The sequence below is a fragment of the Lepidothrix coronata genome, unplaced genomic scaffold (assembly GCF_001604755.1).
Source record: "Lepidothrix coronata isolate B3197 unplaced genomic scaffold, Lepidothrix_coronata-1.0 Scaffold9, whole genome shotgun sequence".
Classification (NCBI taxonomy): Eukaryota; Metazoa; Chordata; class Aves; order Passeriformes; family Pipridae; genus Lepidothrix; species Lepidothrix coronata.
In genome coordinates this window covers 10,071,276-10,091,988 of record NW_016690189.1, presented here as the reverse complement: position 1 = coordinate 10,091,988, position 20,713 = coordinate 10,071,276, and the positions used below count along the sequence as shown (strand labels likewise).

General features: G+C 36.4%; 1 protein-coding gene across 6 annotated transcripts in view; it reads left to right on the top strand.

Annotated features, from left to right (window-relative positions):
- UHRF1BP1L (UHRF1 binding protein 1 like) overlaps window positions 1-20,713 on the top strand; it is a 58,580-nt gene that overhangs the window by 21,808 nt on the left and 16,059 nt on the right. For 4 of the 6 annotated variants that reach the window (XM_017804285.1, XM_017804286.1, XM_017804287.1 and 1 more), the window contains 12 exons: window positions 692-881; window positions 3,883-4,023; window positions 4,555-4,725; window positions 5,976-6,156; window positions 7,532-7,615; window positions 10,907-11,089; window positions 11,195-11,313; window positions 12,986-13,127; window positions 13,859-14,052; window positions 16,016-17,514; window positions 17,947-18,122; window positions 19,431-19,567. In XM_017804285.1, coding sequence (XP_017659774.1) covers window positions 692-881; window positions 3,883-4,023; window positions 4,555-4,725; window positions 5,976-6,156; window positions 7,532-7,615; window positions 10,907-11,089; window positions 11,195-11,313; window positions 12,986-13,127; window positions 13,859-14,052; window positions 16,016-17,514; window positions 17,947-18,122; window positions 19,431-19,567 — 3,217 coding nt within the window. Of the gene's footprint in view, window positions 1-691; window positions 882-3,882; window positions 4,024-4,554; window positions 4,726-5,975; window positions 6,157-7,531; window positions 7,616-10,906; window positions 11,090-11,194; window positions 11,314-12,985; window positions 13,128-13,858; window positions 14,053-16,015; window positions 17,515-17,946; window positions 18,123-19,430; window positions 19,568-20,713 lie in introns of those variants that run through there. The other 2 variants (XM_017804289.1, XM_017804290.1) reach the window with 2 other exon arrangements.

Here is a 20,713-nt window from a genome sequence, read left to right as displayed (position 1 = left end):
GAAAAATTTTAGATGTTAAAATAATATTTAAAATATAATTTTCCATTCACTAATCTAAAACATTCAGAACATATAAGATTTTCTTTAAAAAAGTACTTGCAACTGCTTTATCTTTTTTAATGCTGGAATGCATGTGATTTGCTGTAAGAGCATAACCACTACTGTTTTATAGAATGAAACAAAGCAAATACTTTATACTATTTTGAATATATGAAAGGTATTATTTTTAATGGATGGAACAACTTGACTTATAGAGATAAATACTAACCAGACTGGAATTGTCAAGTAATTAATTTGCTGTCAATTACTCCTTATGTATACATAAAGAGTAAAATTTCTACATAATGCTGTAGACTGCTATTCTTATATAGGTATTATATATATTTTTATACATTTATATGTATGTATAAAATATTTAACATAGAAGGATCGCATTAACTGTTATACTTCGTGTAGATTGATCTTAGTCAAGTATATGTTCTCTAATCACTATGTAGAGATTAGGATCATAGGGTGGAAATTATTACAAACTAGATCAAGTATATTGAGTAAAAATTGCTCACTGGAGAATACGCTAGGAACTTAATTTATTTTAACATCTGTTTCATTATTTATTTCACATGTTTAATATGCTTAATTTTGGTCCCTTTCCCTGGGTATGTATTTAATATGTTGGCATTTCACTTTTTAGTGAATATGGCTTTGCTGAAAAAGTGGTAGAAGGCATTTCAGTTTCTGTGAACTCCATTATAATAAGGATTGGTGCAAAAGCCTTTAATGCCTCATTTGAACTTTCCCAGCTGAGAATATATAGTGTAAATGCAAACTGGGAACATGCTGACCTCAGATTTACCAGAATACAAGAAACTCAGCGCGGAGAGGTAAAGAACACCTTTTACTAACTTTTTTCCCTTGTTTTTGTCATAAAGGAGTAAGTTGAATTGCAGCCTTATACAGTGTAGGAAACATGCCATTACTAGAAATGGAGGCATTCTGTGCTCAATAGTTTCAGCTGTCCTCTAGGAAGCCAAAGATGTAAAAATGGTGGATGTGAGTCAGATCAAATGTCATGTTTCTAGCAGTGACCGAAGTGGATGCTTAGGGAAGAACAAAGGCCGAGGAAAGCAGGTGTACTGTTGTGTCGCTCTTACGTTCCCCGAGTTCATGACTATTTTAAAATTCAAACTGGGCCAGACTTGAAAAGTACTGAAAGAAAAAAGAATAGTATATTAAATGTGGAAGGATAAGGTGTTGTGCTGGGTTTTATTATTATTATTATTATTGGTATTGGTATTATTTTATTATTTTTAAAGACTCAACTGGTTATTTGCTTGTGAAGGTTTGCCTGGTGAGGATTTTGTTTCCTAAAGCAGTTTGAAATGAATTTTGGTAAGTTCTTGTGCAAGAATTAAATAATTTTCTTGGAATAGCTAAATCATATGTATGCAAAAAAGTAATAGCAGTAAAGTGCATACATTTCTACTGTCTGGGAGAATTTAATGTGGAAGTCTGAGAGTGATGTACACCATTGGTTACCTGGCTTTCTCCCAGGTAACCAAAGTAAAATGTATGCTGAGTGCAAGGTTGATTCTAAATACTGTGTTCAGAGAGACTTTCTTTAGCATCATACATCTGGCCTTGGATAAAAGGGTGTTTTAAGTTTTGCCCATGATTGCCTATTTAGAGATGATTATTCCAGAAGAAATAGAGTTTACTCAGAGTCAAGAAGTCTGGTAGTTGTTTTTATATAGCAAAAGAAAGCCCAAGACAATATCAGTTAAAAATATCACAAAAATAAGAAGTTGAAAAGTGTTTTTCTAACAGTTTGCCTTTCCTATAGCTCAGCTGTTTGTGTTAATGAAGTCTAAAGAGGAAGAATTAAAGTTTGACCAGATGGAATTTTGAATTGGCATATTTTTTGCTTTTTAGGAAGAATTTGGTTCCGAACAGTTGCCCCATACACAACAGAGCTTTCCCTGGGGAATGTTCCTTTTAGGGCAATGAATTCTGTAAACATAAATTCTTAGAAATTACAGTGAATGATTTGTTAGCAGTAAATTACATGAGAAGGTGAAAAAACAAATGAAGTGCTGTACTACGAAGATAACTTGTGCTGTAGCTTTGCACTGTAGCTATACTCTTAATGTGAAAAGGAATTTCCTTAGAATTTTTCTAGAAGCTTTCAATCACACTGCATCTCCTGTATGAGAAGGGTAGGTACTCTGCTTTTCTTCAAATAGTGTTTCAGGATACTTTGCACTGGGCCTTTCCATCTTGCTCACTTGATTGTGTGTGTCTCCTTCCCAGATATATTGGGAATTTTTTACTTAAGTCTCTGCTTATATTCTCAGGACGTATGCCTTAAGATTTTCAAATTAACAAGAAAAGAATGGCTGATGAAAAATAAGACGCATACCAAACAAACTCTTCCTTCTTGTGCTTTTCTTATGGCTGATCTTTTTTTCTTCAGAGAGTTATCACAGAATCACTAAGGTTGGAAAAGACCGCCAAGACTGAGTCAAACTTTTCACCAAACACCACCATGCCCACTAGTCCGTAGTATTAAATGCCATGTCCAGTCATTTCCTGAACTTCTCCAGGGATGGTGACTCCACCACTTCCCTGGGCAGCCTATTCCAATGCTTAACCACCCTTTTAGTGAAAAAATTCTTCCTGATGTCCAACCTGAACGTCCCCTGGTGCAGCTGGAAGCTCTGTCCTCTCATCCTGTCACTAGGTACCTGGGAGAAGAGGCTGATTCCCACCTTGATACAGCCTCCTTTCAGGTAGTTGTAAAGAGTGATAAGGTCTCCCCGAGCCTCCTTTTCTCCAGGTTAAACACCCTCAGCTCCCTCAGCTGCTCCTCATAAGACTTGTGCTCCAGACCCTTCACCAGCTCTGTTGCCCTTCTCTGGACCTGCTCCAGCACCTCAATGTCTGACTCGAAGTGAGGGGCCCCGAACTGGACAGTCACTCTTCCCACAGCCTATAGCGCTGCCTGGGGTTGTTGTGACCCAAGTGCAGGACTGGCACTTGGCCTTTTTGAGCCTCATAAAGTTTTCCTTGGCCCATCAATCCAGCCTGTCCATATCCCTCTTCAGAGCCTTCCTACCCTCCAGCAAATCAACACTCCGTACCAGCTTTGTGTTGTCTGCAAACTTACTGAGGGTAAACTCGATCCCCTCATCCAAACCATGTAGGAAGGACTAGAATTACTGTTTCTTCCTATTGATGTCCTCCTGTTCATTTGATATTCTCCATCATGTTGCTGCTGGACAGTCACTGTTTTTTCCCTGTTTGATTTTCAGTGTCCAGCTGTACTTGCTGCTCTTCTATCATTAATCTTACATTTGTTTGCTGTGTCTTCTAGAAATCCATGTAGTAGATTCAAAGCTTGTGGGAATCTACATGGCATGCAGTGTGCTCAATGTTTAAGTTTCTCTTTTAATTGAAATAAAACACTCCAAAAAACCCTCTCCCATCCTGTAGCTTTGCTTCCCTCCCTGCTCTTTTTCTATATACTATGATTTAACATTTTGAAACTAAACTACACAGTCTTTTTTTCCTCTCCCAAAGGCAGCCTAGTATGCGATAGTTGTGACCTGTATTTTCTTCCGAATATTTTAAATGCTACTTGTTACCTTGGCCTGCTTGGAAGTAGCTAAACGTTTCTGTGACATTTTGGAGGTAGTGAGAAAGGGTCAGGGCTTTGCTTCCCAACACCTGTAAGTGGAATAACAAGTGACTTGTATTTATTCTGTTCATATAGCTCATGTGAGTTTGTGTATATATATATACAGATATATACATGCACATGGTTAGGTGCAAGTAAACCATCACATTGCATGAAGATCGTTTCTTTCTCTTTTTCTCTCTCTAAAGGTTTTGACTTTTAAAGAAATCAACTGGCAGATGATCAGAATAGAAGCTGATGCAATCCAGAGTTCTAAGCATGAAATCATGAGTGCTCCAGTTCGACTCATTACGAACCAATCCAAAATTAGGGTCACGCTTAAAAGAAGGGTAAACTTGAAAAGTTTGAAATCTTTTATTATTTTATTAATTAATTTGTAACTCATGCCCTTAATGCATACACACACATTGTAAAGGTTTTAAATTTAGACTGTACAAAATGTAGAATTCCCTGAACTAAATTTTTAATAACATATGATTGGTAAGACTGTAGAGTTTATGAGAAATACTGCAGGCAGATTTTGAAAATGAAGACCTTGTACAGGTCCTACCAATGAAACTGTTTGCTCTGCAGAACTTTGTTTATGATGATGCCCGTTGTTTTACCTCTCTAGATTCAGGTAATATTTACATTGCTTATATTTAGAGAAATGCAGCAGTTTAATATCCAGTGCATGCCAAACACATAAAGTGAGGCATAAATATACTGTGTCTTAGGTAATTCTTAGTTAATGAGAGCAATACAATTTAAATTAAAAAATGTTATTGCTTTTTGCATTCTGCTTTTTTCCCCCCCCATGTATATAAGAAACTTAAGTACTTAATGAGCCCATTCAACTTCTTTAAATTTTTATTCTACAGTTAAAAGATTGTAATGTAGTGGCATCCAAACTGGTTCTGATTCTGGATGATTTGCTGTGGGTTTTGACTGATTCCCAATTGAAAGCCATGGTGCAGTATGCCAAATCTCTTAGTGAAGCTATAGAGAAATCAACGGAACAGAGGAAAAGCTTGGCTTCTGAAACAGCCCAGGTATGAGAATTGAGTGTCTCACTATATCATTATCAAGTGGTAATTTATTTTAGAGAATGTTCAGTTACTAATTTTCATTCAGCTATACATCTTGAATTACCCTGGGAATGAATCGTAGTATAAAATTATTTTACAAGATTTTGCGTATTGATTTTAGTTGCAGAAAATAAAAAAATATTTTCTTTCTTTATTCATGTACAGAGTATTTAGATTTCTGTATTTACTTAACCCTTGTTTAACCATTTAGTAAATTTGTTCTCTGAATATTTTCTGGTTATGAATTTAAATAATTAAGAATGAATGTTCTCTGAATATTTTCTGGTTATGAATTTAAATAATTAAGACACACTAAGGTAACCTTAGTGTGTGGGTAGATATGCTTACTATAATTATTTAAATTTCTTGTCCAGTTTGTTCTCATGGTACTGAAAAATTAGCTTTTGGTAAGAGCTTACTCTCATGCAGCTCTCGTTGGAATATATAGCGAAAAATGATTCTACTTTAAACATATTTCTGCTGGCATATCCGTGCTACTGATGCTGCATATAAACCTTGGTGGTCTTCAGCAAATGCAGCAGACTAGACCAACTGGGCTTTGTGAGTGTTGAGGGGAGGCATTTCTTGTCTGTGAAGAAGCAGGACAAATACACTGGTCAAAGACACTGCTATAAAAATAAAACATGATTTATTACTAAGACTGATTACCGTCAGTTATGTACTGTAATGGAGAGTTCAGTTCTTGTGATGGTCCCAATGCCTTACAATGTGGTTTGATGGTTTAGCCACAGCAATCTAATGGTTAGCTGTTCTTGAGCAGGGAGGTTCCAATGCTTCAGTGCCCTGTACTTGCCAGTTCTCTGGTACTGGTACCAACTTATGTTTGATCCTATTGTGATTTAGTTTGAGGAGCTAAAGTAGCAGAAGGGAGCCCACTCTTGGTTTAGTTCCCTGAACAGCTTGCAACAAAAGTTAGAAAAATACCAGTGCTGCAAGTGACAGATGTGTAAGGAAGTAGGGAGGACAGGGAGAATGGGGATGCACTGGCACTTCCTCTTTATGATGCACACCCATTAGTTCAACTTAGCTTTATTCTAAAACAGTACACTTAAACCTCAGTAATGATCCAAGGTGAATGTACATCATGCAGATTTTTCCTTATTTCAAAGGCTTGTTTTGTATAAGTAACTGGATACTTATGCTTGAAAGAAATTATAACCATCATAAATTGATACAACTAAATATTTTTTCAGAGCTCTGCCCCTGCACCCAGCTCTCAACAGGTGAAAATGCACCAGACAACAGCAGCGTCTGATCAAAATGATGCAATAGTAAAATTATTTAATGATTTTGATGTTAAGGAAACTTCTCATCACTTAGTAATTTCCCATTTGGACCTACATATATGTGATGATATCCATTCTAAAGAAAAAGGTAATTTTTTTTTTTAAGAATCATACCTAAACACACAAGCCAAAAGTGACTTGATGTTGTGAAAAAAATGGCAAATTATAATCATCTTTAGAAGACATTTTGAGGAATACAGTAATGTTAATCAAGAGTCTTTATTTTAGTGGAATAGTCAGAATTGTCTCCAGTGTCTGTGGACACATGTAAAATTATCTAGATGGCTCTACCAGGACAATTTGTCATTATTGAATGTAATTATTTTAGAATAAATGCAGTAACTGTGCTAAGAGCGCTAGTAGCTTCTGTGTTTTTTCTGTCTTCTAGAAACTGATCCTCTCAGTCTGATTGTTACTGCTGGGGTTTTTTTCTTTTAAGTTAACTGGGTTATGAAGAATGCAGTGGCAACGTTACCATGGCTTGAAAGGGTCACTATACAATCTACTTCTGTAATACTCATATAAATACAGACTAATAAAAGAGCAGTCCTCTTTGTGTTACTAATTTAGACAATTTGGTATGGTCTGCAGGACATGGAAAGAATAGAACAAGTGTCCCATGACCTTAAAATTTTGTCTGTAAATTTGATATGTTGTGGGTTTTTTTAACAAAAGGCTATTGCATGTAGCCATATTTAGAATCAGAAAAACTGAAGGCAAATGACACTTCTTTCATGTGTTTTAAAAGTCATCAGAAGAGAGTGACATACTGGTGTATATCCAAGGAACTGGCTAGTTACTGAAAAAATTATGGAAACATACAAGGTCTGCTGAAGAAGAGTGTGAAAAACTGAAGTTTTAGCAAATGTTTCCTTGATTAGGGAAGGCACTTGCAGAGCAGCAGAGCATAAGGTTCACTGGCTAGAGACTTACTTCCTTACAAGCTGTTTATCCACTACAGTTGGAATTTATCATTCCTAGTGAGGTCTCTTTATTGGTCCTTTATTTCTGGCCATGATGCTTAAATTGAACAGTGGAAAAATCAGAACAGAAGACTCTCAGAAGATCTCTTCACTGCAATATTTGTCAAAAAAAATATATTATATTTACAGTATTCTTTAATGTAAATGTTGACTTCAAATGACTGATCATAGTCGTATTCAGTGTAAAAAGTTTTGTTTCAGAAAAACCACAGTGATACGTGTTGAACATGTTGTCTTTTTAATAACATTTAGAACAATACGCAATTTGCTAGTAGTGCCTGAGCACAGAGTTCTGTGAGTTGATCTTTAGAAATCAGTGAAGACTAGCTGAACGAAAATTTTGAGGGAAGATAATGAGGTTGTAAGGAGAGACAGTAAAGGGGAGGAAGAAGTAGCTGTTGAGTGTTTAAAGGATTGCAGCAATTGAGAACTAGCATGCTAACTGCAACCTGCAGAGTCAGTCATTGCTTTATTTTACAGACCCAAATAGACGTGTTACAGGAGGGGCCATGCAGCTTTCCTTCAGCTATTTAACAGTGGACTATTATCCATTTCACAAAGCAGGTATGAAAGTGAACATTTTGTGCATTACCTCTGAATGTAACTGTCTTGCTTGAATACTAAAAAAAATTGTGTTTGTCTGTATATATTCAGCTTGGATAATAATGCTTAAAGCATTTGAAATGCACACCTTTTTATTTCCTTCTGTATGCAAAAACAAACAACAAAAGCAACAACCTGGGAACCAATTTAATTTCTGTGAATGAGCTGTTTGAGGCCACACACTTTTCACTGTTCTGTTTGGTCAGCAAAATGGTGTTTACACATTTCTGACATGAAAAGAATTGTGTGTTGACAGAGGAAGGCAGTATGTCATATTGAGAATTCACTAACTGCATATTTGCAAGAGTCCATCTGCTAGATTTTTTCACATAAACAAGTCTATTATTTTACATCCATAACTGAGCAGTGTTTTTCTTTTTATTTTGCTAAACAAGAATCCTAGTGTGGTAGAGGTTTTTGTCCTTTTGTTAAGAAATGTCATTAAACAAATGTTAGCAATTTCCAAAGAAGCATTTCTTACAAATAATTTCTAGTATAAATCTAAAAAATTTAGAAGAGACAAGATACATGTTACAAAGCACGTGACAAGAAAGTGGAGAAAGTCTTGCTAAAGCTGAGGTAAACAATGCTCTACCCTATCTATCCATCAAGCCACTTGTCTCATAGTGGAAGGCTGTAAAAGTTCCCCAGGGATGACTTCTTCATAAAGCCATGCACGTGTACTTCCAATTACCTGCCTGTCACTAGTGTATTTTGAAATGGTTTCCAGGATTATTTGGTCTGTTGCCCTCTTTACCTTCTTCCATTACCTTCTTTGAGGTGAGGCTGACCGGTCTGTTGTTCTTTTTATCCTCCTTCTTGAAGATAGCAATAATGTTCGCTTTCTTCCAGTCCTCAGAAACATTTCCTTTCAAAGATAATTCAGACTGGCCTCCTCATGACATTGGCCAGCACTTGACATCTCTCAGCACTTGTTTCTAGGGACTGGTGGATGTCTGATCAACAGATCAAATGTTTCCTAAGTTAATGCTCTTCTGCTGAGGGGAAGACTGCCAAAGTTTTCAAGGCCTGGGAATCTTGAAGGCAAGCGTCACCAAAGAAGGCATTGACTGTCTCAGCCTTCCCCACGTTGTTTTTCACCAGGTCCCCCGTCCATTCAGCAGCAAGTCCAAGCTTTCACTGCTCTTCCTTTTGCTTGTGATACACCTGTAATGCTTCTTATTAGACTGAACTCCAGGTAGGCTTTCCTAACCACCATCCACCATATTCTTTTTGGGTAACCTGATGCCGCTTCCACGTGTTGTACAGCTCCTAGTTCATCCACATGGGCCTCCTTGAACATTTTCTAGACTTCCTGCTTTTCCATTCTTTGGCTTGGAGGCAATTCTTCACCCAGCTCTCCTGAACTCTGCTTCTGTCCATGTTTATATCGCATATTCTTTCAGGAGATCAGAGGCTGCTCTCTTGAAGGTCTGGGCTGTCATTTGTCTCATTCCTTCACCTCAGAATCCTGAACTCCATCATGTCATGGTAACTGCAGCCAAGGCTGCCCCTGACCTTCATATCCCTGACCAGTTCTTTCTTTTTTTGTGCTCTCTTTGGCTCCTTGATTACCTGTGTTAGGAGGTGGTCATCAATGCACTTTCAGAAATCGCATGGATTGCTTGTCTTGGTGTGTTGTCCCTGCAGTAGATGGTGGTGTGCCTGAAGTTCCTAACGAAGACCAGAGTCTGTGAACATCATACTTCTTTCAGTTGTGTGAAAAGGGCCTCATCATCTTTCTAATCAGATGGTCTGGAGCAGAAATCCATCAAATCATCATCCTTGTTGGTCTGTCCTTTAATCCCAACCTGTAAGCACTCAGCTGGCTGATAAGCCATCCCAAGGTTGAGCTCAGTTTCCACTGATCTTGCCCTCCTTTCTCTCTTGACTTGTGCTTCCCAAAAGCCTGTATTCATCATTTGCAGCACTTCAGTTGTGTGTGTGCTGTCTTGCCACATGTCTGTGACCCCAGTGAGATCACAGCCCTGCAACTGCATACAGATTTGTAATTCCCCCTGCTCCCACGTGTAGCTCATGCTGCACGTGTTAGTGTGCAAGCACTTCAAAGAGGCAGCTGCCCAAACTGACTTCCGAGAAGCGGTATGAGAGTGGTATGTGGTGTTGCTGTACTGAAGTCCTGTAGGTACTTCAGAGTTTGTGTGCATAAACTTGGGGTGACCCCACTTTAGTCCTGTTTTGGGGAATCCCAGCTTCATGGGCTTCAGTTTAATGCATCTTCACCCTTTTGTTCTTTCTGGTTTCTTCCCTGTTCCTTTCTCTTCTTCCTTAGCTATAAAGATGTGAATAACCACCAAAGATATCTGTGAGGTAGTAGGGTGGGGAAAAATATCATGTCTTGTGATAGGCCCCTCCCTAAAAGTTTCTTCCATGCTGAAATATTTGCATTTAGACTTGACGTCACATTTTTTTCTGAAAACATTTTCCTATTTTAATAGCAACCATATCTACTCATCCTCAGTGTAAGTATCCAAAGGCTCATTAAGTCCCAAATAAAGTAAATTTTCACATGGTGGTATTTAAAGAGTGATGTACCAGCTGGTACAAGTTACTTGTATTGCATCCTTATTATTGAACAGGTTAGTAGAATGTCTTTACAGAGACTGAAGATATCTCAATTTCTTTCAGAGGTTTGAATGCTTGACCAACAGACATGCTGGAATTGGAACAGGAATTGGAAAAAGGAATAAAAAAAATTCCATTTGGCTTGATTTTTAAGGCTGTGTGTGCTGCAGCACTGCTTGAACTTACCTTCTTGTTTGTGTGCCATAAAGGTGCTAGAGAACTAAGACAAAAAGAATACATTTCTGGAAAGGGACCAGGAACTTCTTAGGACATAGTTCTGGCAGGAAAGATAAGCTTGGAAAAAGTGACCGTGATTACTTGCTCTCATTTATTTTTTTTTATTAAACATTTTTTGCATGTTCTCACATATGACATTAGTGTGTCATCAAATTTCTCTGAACTGCAAATATTTGATGATGTTTTGAGTGTTAGTGGTGTTAAAAGGCAGGTGGTAATATTATATTCTGAGTGATTTTGTGAAGTACTGAGACTTGTGTTTATGTAATATGTAACTTCTGTTTTAAAGTCTGTTATGACTTCTGTTCTATAATTACAGCATGCAATGAGCTTATATTTTGAAGAATTGTGAAATAGTGCAAACTTGTTATCCTGTTAGAAGCAAACTTTCAAATGAGTTAATATTTTCACCATTCCTCTTATTTGCAGGAGACAGCTGTGACCACTGGATGCATTATAGTGATGCCACTAAAACCAGAAGTGGATGGGCTGAAGAATTATTAAATGAATTCAAAAGCAATGTTGAATTGCTTAAGCAGGCTGTGAAGGATCAGGTTGTAGATTCTCCTCCCAAATCACCACCCGATGTATCTCCCCAGAACCTACAAACAGGTACTTTGTTTACATCACTAATGCTCTAATTCCATGAAATGTTAAAACTATTAAAAAAAAAAAAAGTGTTCTTTTCAATGATTCCATCACTATTCTTTCCTACAGGCAAAGAACAGATACCAAAAGGAGCATCTAGGGCTTCCTCTGTATCTTCCCAACAACCAAAGGGCAAACTGATGTCTAGTCCTATTGTGGTTAGACTTGCAGATTTCAATATATATCAGGTACATTTCTTACAGTTAGTAAAACTTGGGCTACTTCACCCTTCACTGTTATCTGTGTTTTTTAAGGGACAATTATGAAGCCCATTGAAATTAATGAGACTATGCATTCATTATTGGATTAGACCTTTATGGACCTGTTTCTGCTTTGTTAAAATTGGTGGATATTTTCTCATTGACTTTATATTGTGGCACTATCACAGTGATGTGTTGGATCCTAGTTCTACTGTTCCCCAAATTATGAATTTGAAATTTAAAAATTGATCTTTTCATTGTACTATGTTAGGTACCCAATATTTTAATATGCAGTTTTGTATACCAGGCTTTACTGTTATATTTTTCAAAGTACATTGAAAAATGTTGAGGATTTTTAAATTTTTAAAATTTTTCTTCAGCCCCTCCCTCCCCTGTGATATCTTGAGTAGACACTTTAACCATTTCCATCCCCTCCCCTTTGTTAGAGGGGGTAGTTTGAGTTGCTGGTTGTGGTCCAGATTCACTCTTTTGAGGCGAGTGGAGTAGAGAAGGACTATATTTGTTAGGCAGAATGGTAGGGATATGGGAGGATCTACTTTTAAGTCTCAGGTCCTAACAAAAATGCTTAGTGTGTGCCCTTTGTAATTGTGATTTCTACTTGCTCTTGTTCCAGTTTTCAACACATTTTTTCCATATCACTTCTGGTATTGTGAGGGGTTGCAGCTTGCTACTAGGAGCCTTCATCTGGGTTTGAAGTGGTTTTATAATATTGTTTTGTACTGTTGGTGTTTCCATTTGCCTTCTACTCTTCAGATGCTTATCTCCTCCTCCTCTACAGAAACACATTTTCAATTTTTTTAATTGTCATTATTTCTATGCAATTTCCAGTGAAAACATTCAAGTAGGCATCATCATATATTCAATATTAATATGCTGGGTAATTTCAAAGTAGCAGTTTGACCTACTAACTGTTGAATGAAAGAGCTTTGTTTTGACAACATTCTTTTTAAACTGGGATGCATTCAAAGAAATTTAATACATATCAAATTGTGATTTTTTCCATGTCCCATAATTTACATTGTAAGGAGACAGGAATGGAGGATTACTGTTCCATGGTGTTTTGATTCTCCTGTGAAGTAGCCCTTCAGGCATATCGAAGCACACATATCTCTGCCAGGTGCATGCTGAACACCTTGCCTAGCACATATTTGAGAGTTGGCCTGTGTACTGGAATCTGTCCTTACAACAGTACAAGGACTTCCTAATATGTGTGTAATAAACTTATCTAGCTTATCTATCCCTTATCTAGTTATGGGATCCTTTGGGACAGACTGTGTGCAAACACACTAAATCCGAGCGTAACTGCTTAAACAGGAGCTGTAGTGTTTGCAGTAAAGATAATCAGATCATTCTAGGCTTCTACTGAACACCTTTGAAAGTGACCTGCTACCTCCTGCCTCCTATGAAGGAAGGGGATCTGATACCTTTAAAACTATATAGTTTTCTTGTGAAAGTGTTCTGTGTGGATTGCTTCTGCTACAAGGCAACTAGGTGTTTTGCACTGTGTGTTGTAGTTGGGGATCTACAGCTGAGAGCAGTGGAATATGACCCTGTTAGGGACAGTACCTTGCAACTACAAATGCCTAATGATTCATAAAAATGTAATATATTAATGAAATTAATCTTTTATCTTTTACAGGTTTCGACAGCAGACCAGTGTCGTTCTTCCCCTAAAGCTCTGATCTCTTGCAATAAAAAGTCCCTTTATCTTCCACCAGAAATGCCAGCTATTCATATTGAATTTACTGAATATTACTATCCAGATGGAAAGGACTTTCCTAGTAAGACTTCTCTTTTTTTTGTACTGAAGCATAAATTTTGTGTGTTACTTTCACCTTTTTGAAGCTTAAAGCTTGGAAATAAGTAGTAGCTTTCTAAAATGGAAAAAACCCCACAACACTGTTCCATTTCCTCAGTGCTTGCTCCTGGCAGACTCCTAGTAATACTCTTTTTTATAAACATGGTTTGTAAGTGTGGAAACACAGCATTTTTACTGGCACATTAATTATTCATTCTCCAACATCCACATACTGTTTCTACAGTTTCACTGTCTGCCTACATAAAATAACTCAAACTGTTGCAGTAGTATCTAAGATGCAACAAAGATCTGCTGGAGTTATTTGTAGGAATGTGTTCTGGGGCTGGCCCTGTTTTATATACAGAAATGTCAGTGGATTTCCTGGGAATGGGACTTGAGGACAACAAATCTCTGTGGTCTTGCCCTTCCTCTGTAATGAGGACATTCTCTCCCTCTTCTCAGACTTGATTCTATTCTAATATTAGTTTTTACATTCAAAAATTCAGTCACTTGCTGGAAGTGAGAGAAAGAAGCATCACTTCAGGTCTCCCCTAACAATTTATTCTTCCGTGAGACTAAAGGAGTGGGTTTGTGTTCTTTCTCTGATGAAAAATACTGGTGAAAATGTAAGTCCGCACCCATTTAAAAAGCAAACAAACCTGACCCAGAAACATTTTACTTATTCTTATAGTTTTGTTTTCTCTTCTCTTTTAGTTCCATGTCCGAATTTGTATGGCCAGCTGAATGCTTTACAGTTCACCCTGGATGAGAGAAGTATTCTTTGGCTAAATCAGTTTGTGTTGGATTTGAAACAGAGTCTTATTCAGTTCATGGCCATGTACAAGCTAAATGACAATTCAAAATCAGATGAACATGTTGATGTTAGAGTGGATGGACTCATGTTAAAGGTACGCTGTCGTTGAGGAAGGTTTTGTGGTTTCTTGGAAAAATGTTTTTTCTCTTATTCTAAAAAGCTATTAGCAACAACTTAAGGAATAAATACACCAATGAATGAACAAACAGCCCATGCAATAAGCCACGCTGCTCTCAAAAACTATCCAGAATATGATGGTTTGAAGACAGACATCTGTACTACTTCATCTATGTCCTAGGGGTATTTTGGTTTTGTATTTGAAGACCTGAATGGGAGTATTAACAAAATATTTCCCTGTGTTTGGTGAACCTGACATAGCAGAAGAAAAAAATATTGAGCACTAAAGTAAAAGTAACTGGTGAAAAAAGTCGTATTTTTACTCCATATTAATGCAAGGGCCCTCTCTTGTTCCTCTGCTTGTAGTACATCTCTTTCATCTTGTTAGTGAACAAGAGTAAAGAGTAAAAGAACAAGAGCCTGGAGCAAAGAAAGCAGTTCATCTGAAGGTTTATTTCCTTCTCCAAAACCCATTCTCACTGTTTTCTGTTTCATGCTGGCTGTTGGCTGTAGTTCAGGTACACAAGTTCTCTGTATTCCAGAGGAGTGATGCTTGTTAATGCAACTGAACATCAAATTTTTGCTTCCCTTGTATTTTCCTTCTTTGTAGAAAAAGAATCATTGAGCAGATAAACTTCCCACCCTCCCTCATCCCCCGTTTGCATTGGGCATTTCACTGCATGGTTTCCAAGGTTCAGAGGTGAACAAAACGAGTTTTTTCAATGGTGTTCACAGGAGAGGTTTCAAAGGTTCTAAAAAGTTGGTTTATGGAGAGATCTTTATCTTCTTAAGGCTCTTGGTACATACTTAATGGAACTTTAAAAGGACATGGTTTGTACTGAATAAAAGTAGTTATTAAGAGTTAACAGCTGGACAACTGCAAATATAGATTGATCTGATATTGAATTATTAGTTATGAATAGCCTACTAAACTAAGAGAAGTTAAAGTATTCTTAAATTCCTCACCCCTTGATTCAAATTATTTATATCATCCTTGTATTAAGAGCATTATTTTTAATCTAGCAAATGATTACTATTTTAATGTGTGCTCGACGTGTATATATCATATAGTAATTATTTCATTTTTTTATTTTGTTCTGAGTCCTTGTATGGACTTGAAGAAACTTCATTACTCCCGTCTTTAAGTGTCATTAAGATGACTTTTTTTTTTACTCCTGCTTTCTAGATTCAGCATGGAGATGTGACAGAAGGTAGTATCACTGATAGTACCCAAACTAGTGTGGCCAAGGTCCATGTTAACAACATCAGATACAGGATGTGGCATAAAATGTGTTACTGTTAAAACTGGCACTAAAAATACTCAAGTTAAATAAAATACAGTTTACCGAACTCTTTTGATGGCTTTTAGGAGTTGGAGTATATTGTTATTTTCATGATGAAAAAATGTATTATTATTATCAGATAATTGTCAGAAATACCTATTCTGTATTCTGCAATATTAGGAACATTAGCTGCATTAGCACATTTAAGTGTTTGCTTTTACCTTAATATAGACATAAAATATTGTAGTATTCAGTGTAGTGAAAAACCTTATTTGACAAATCAAATTGAACTCCAAATTATAATTCTCTGTTTTTCAAAGTTATAAATTTTTGAAACACTTGAAGAAACTTTCTACCAAGCTGTTTCTGAGTTGAAGAAATGAGACACTTCAGCCTAATGTAGCTGAACTAAATTTAAGACCTTCAGATAAGAAAAGCCTGAGACCCCTACATTCTGTACAAACATTCAGGTTTAGATGCCACAGCATCCTTCTTGAAAATTAGAGGAAACATAAATCATAGACTGTGAGCCTGACTTATCCCTGCTCTCATAAAATTATATTACTTCGTTTTAGTTGTCGTGGCTATTGTTTCTTTAATTGTATACCTTCTTAAGCTACATATTTCTAACTAGACAAATATATTTCTCCCTTGCAGATCATCATCCCATTTGAAAACAAATCTGAAATTCATAAAGATCAACCTCGTGCACTTTCCATTCAAAGTTCAGAGATGATTGCTACGAACACCAGATGCTCACCAAACTGCAGACACTCTGATCTAGAAGCTTTGTTTCAGAACTTCAAAGACTCTGAATTTTTTAGTAGAACTTTCACCAGTTTTCCTAAGTCCCAGAAAAATTTTAATCTTTTGCATCCAATCTTCCAGAGACATGCTCATGAACAAGACACTAAAATGCATGATGTTTATAAAGGTTATATCATCCCAAAATTGAATAAATATGCATTAAAGACATCTGCAGCTACTGATGTTTGGGCTTTGCATTTTTCCCAGTTTTGGATAGATTATGAAGGAACGAAAAGTGGGAAAGGCCGACCAATAAGCTTTGTGGACTCATTCCCGCTTTCACTTTGGATTTGCCAGCCTGTAAGATTTGCGAAGTCACAAAAAGAGCTTTTATCGCATAATCAGACAGCTTTGAACATTCCAAGAAGTGAATCTAGTGATCTTGCTAATAGATTGCAACGTAAAAAACTTCTAAAGGAATATTACAGCACTGAGACAGAGCCCTTGACCAATGGCATTCAAATGTCTGAGACTTCAGGAGCGCTTTCTGAAAGCTCTTCTTCTGATGCAGATGTACATGTTCTTGTCCATGTTCAAAAACATGTAAGCGTGCAGATCAATCACTACCAGTATCTTTTTTTGCTCTTTCTGCATGAATCTCTTGTATTGCTCCTGGAAAACTTAAGGAATGACGTAGAAGCAGTGACAGGAAAACCTGCAAAGCAAACAGATGTCTGCATTGGGATCCTACTGAAAAGTGCAGAAATAGCCTTACTACTCCATCCAGTGACTCAGGGAAACCCTTGTAAGTCTCCTGTTGTGGAAGAAGGAAGTCCCGTGGCATCAGAACTCTCCCCTGTGGGAAATGGGGAAGCTCTTACTTCAGAGAGTAAATTAGTTGCTAGTAAGATAGTGGAAGCTGGTATTACTAATTTTAATTATGTAAATGACTGCAAGCCTCTGAATGCTGAAGTTAATAAAGGAATTTTAATAGATCCTCTTTTGTTTAAATCAGACAGTGATACGGATTTTCAGAAAGGAATGTCATTTTCAGATGATGCATCAGATAAAGGTTTGGGAGATACAAGTGAAGGAGGAAGCAGTGGACTCTTTAGTAGAAGTGATTCAGAAGAGGTCTGTGGACCTCTAAGTGAGAAAAGTAGCTTGAATCCTAGGGATTCAGTGTCTATTCTGAATAAGAGAGAAGATTCTACTGAATTTTTCATTGATAAAGAGGATGACAGAAATATATTCTCAAATAAGTTAAATGAACAGGAAGGCACAACTGAAGGCTGTCCTAACCAAGTCAATGACTTGGAAACAGAAACTGCCTTAGAATCTGAAGAGCTTGAAATCAACAAAGACAAAGTGACTTCAGTTAAAATGTTTGCATCCCAGTCTTCATCAAGGTATAGAAGATTTAATACTAAATCAGTTTTCCTACTCTTTGAAAATATTTAGCAATCTTGTTGGCCACATACTTCTAGTATTTTTAGCAGTCTGGAAGTGAACATCTAGTAGATGAAAATTTTTAAAGTATATGGAAAGATAAGCAGTATCCAGCATTCAGTGAAAGCTAAAAGGAAGTGTTAGTTAATTGATTTAAACTATTTACTTTCAGTTCAAATGTTATAAAATATGTATTGAGAAAAGTGTTGACACAAATACCCAGAGGAATGCATGTCGTTTCTACATTTAGTTCTTTTACTTATCAAAGGATTATTGAATAATCAGAGGGGTTTTTTTTATATCTTGCCTAGTTTAGAGCAAGTTTTTAAAGTAACTTCTATGTCTTTCCTTTAATTTGAAATAATAATTTCCTAATATCTTTAATTTTAAAGTGCTAAGCCTAAGGAACGCTGCTCATCCAACCTCCCTGCATTCTCTGTTTCTTACAAAAATATGAAGAGAAGTCCATCACAAGTCTCTCTGGATACCATCTCTATTGATAGTATGATGCTAGAGGATCATTTGATAGAGAGTGATGGAAGTGACAGCCAAAGCTTTCTGGAGAAAGGTAAGTAGGTTTAACAAAATATTTTTAAGCAATACATGAAAATGTTGTTTATAACTAAAATAATACTCAAAAGGATTCTAGTCCAGCAAAACCTGGATACTTTATGAGACTATTTCTCTTGCCTTCACCAGTCAGTAATACTAAGTATATTCACCAAACATCGTTTCAAGGGAAAATAAGGTGTGCTACTTAAACAGTGGTACTTAACACTACTTACTTTTTTCCTCTCTTGAGGAAAGTAAGAGCATTGAAGTGCTGTGTTGCAACTTTGAATTAAGCAGAACTTGTTCCCTGCTTTACTTAAAACCTGTTGTTTTGGCTGCAAGTATTTACAGGTTGTACCCTGAATCAGTATTATGCTTGAAGTGGTAAAGAAGCTTTCAGTTTAAAAGTAGATGAAAAAGAAATGGATTTTCACTAATACTCACTGTGCTAGTTACCAGGCAGATAGATTTGGTAGTCTTCTTGCAGTTTGTTCCTTAAGGAGCAGTTCCTAGCTGTTGACTGTCTAACAGCATGTATTTGTCCAATTTTTGCTCATCTGTGCATATACTGATTAAATAATTTTCTAATGTCAGGAAATAGAGTAAGAAGACCTTATTGGTAGCTGTTTTCTGATAAATTCTACTTTGAATAAATAATGACTACTTTTTTTCTGTAGGATTTCTCTTCAGTCTAGAGCAATAATGAGAAGACTGCTTCACTTGCAAACCTGTTATATATTTGAATTGTAGGAGTATTCCTGTATGTGCTTATGTGGGAGTATGCCATAAAATATATTTTTCATTTTAAATAACTTTATATGTCTTTTTGGCTTGTTAAACAGTATTTAACTGCAGGTTAAGTCTCTATGCTTTCTAGTTGTCAAGGAAACAATATCATGATTGCTCTAATGAAAATATATGTAGCTTATTTCTCTAAACATAAAACCACAAACATTTGCTCTAAAGGCACTGTGCAGTATTTTAGATACACAACTTGGAATCTGTAACCTTTTTTTTTCTGCTTGATCAGGTTTATATTTGATTTGGAAGATTAAAAACCGCCCTTCACAATTTTTTAACAATGCATGTAGACTGCTGTTTTGGTTTTGTCACTATATTCTGCTTTACTTGTATAGCATCTAGAACTTTGAACTCTGTAAGAGGAATGGATTTGGCAGTTCAATCACAAATATTTGTTTAATAAACCATTCAGCTCATCTTAAAAAATTAATTTATGTATGCATACAGTAACAAACACTGACTTTATTCTTAATGTAGGAGTGCAAATGCTAACTTTGCATTTTTTCTGATGTGTATATGGAAGGTATTACAGCCACAAACTATCAAAGTCCATCAGAAAATGCCCATGAAGGAGGCACAGTGATTGAAAATTGTGATGGGTCATCTCCAGATGCCATGAGCGCTGCTTCAGAGAATGCCCATGAGACCAGTGAAGAAATGGTAATATTGTAGTCCATGAGAATACATGCTTCAGTAAATTAAACCTTAAAATAGAACTAAAATGATTGTTTTTAGAGGTGATTTTTCAACTAATTTTGGCAGCTTTTGTTAGTGCATTATGTAAGCTTACAGATCTAGTGCACTTGTGTTAAGTACAAATGAAGATTACAATCCAAGTTCCGCTGAGCATTCTCTTTGTTATCTTCTCTATAGCCACTGTTGAGAAATGACAGCAGCCACTTAAAAATGTCAGAAAATATTTATGCTTTAGTATATAACAATATTTTTTTAATACCATCACATTCTTTTATACTCTGTTGAATCTGATATTTAAAATGAGCTTTTCATCATCATTATCACATATAGCTAAGAGAAAGCACCATAACTCTGACATCTCTAATATGAAGATATTTCCTAAGCACTGGTAGCATTTTGTAGAATTTTCAAATACACTGTAATAAGTGTGCTGCGGGGTCAGATCAGAGATGCCTCTTGTCCAGGATTATGTCAGGACCATGCCCAGTGTTTAGAGAAGGTTATAAGACTAGCACATGTAGAAGGAGACTCCTTGCCTGAGACACGATGCAGGGTCCAGTTTTTTCATCTGCCTGTGTACTTACTCCATGCTGATCCTGGTCCTAATCAATGCTTCTCAAATTGTGTTCTGTCAGTTAAGGTCATGAACTGGAAACCTAGGACAATATGGGCCCAAAGAAGACAGTGAATTTACTGAAATATCTTGTGTGCTTGCTGATGTATTTTCCTTTTCAGTAATGTTAGTCATGTAATCCTACCTTTGCTTTAAAATATTTGTGGATCGCCTTCATTTTTTAAAAAAAAAAAAAGCAGCTCACTTGAATTATTGATTCCTTTTAAGTAAATTCTCAATCACCTATGCATATAGGTAATATGGAAAAACATAATTCATTCGGATTTTTATGCAAATACATTTTAGCATATTTTTCTACTTGTAGACTGTAACTAAAAGTCATTAGAAAAATGAGCCCAAAACAGCAGTAATGATGATGGACACACACCTTCTGATACCAAAGCTGATTTAAAACTGGCTTCTACTTCTTTTTAAAAAAATACTGCAACCCAATAAATAGATAAAAAGGGCTGACTACTATGCAGATAGCTAAAGTT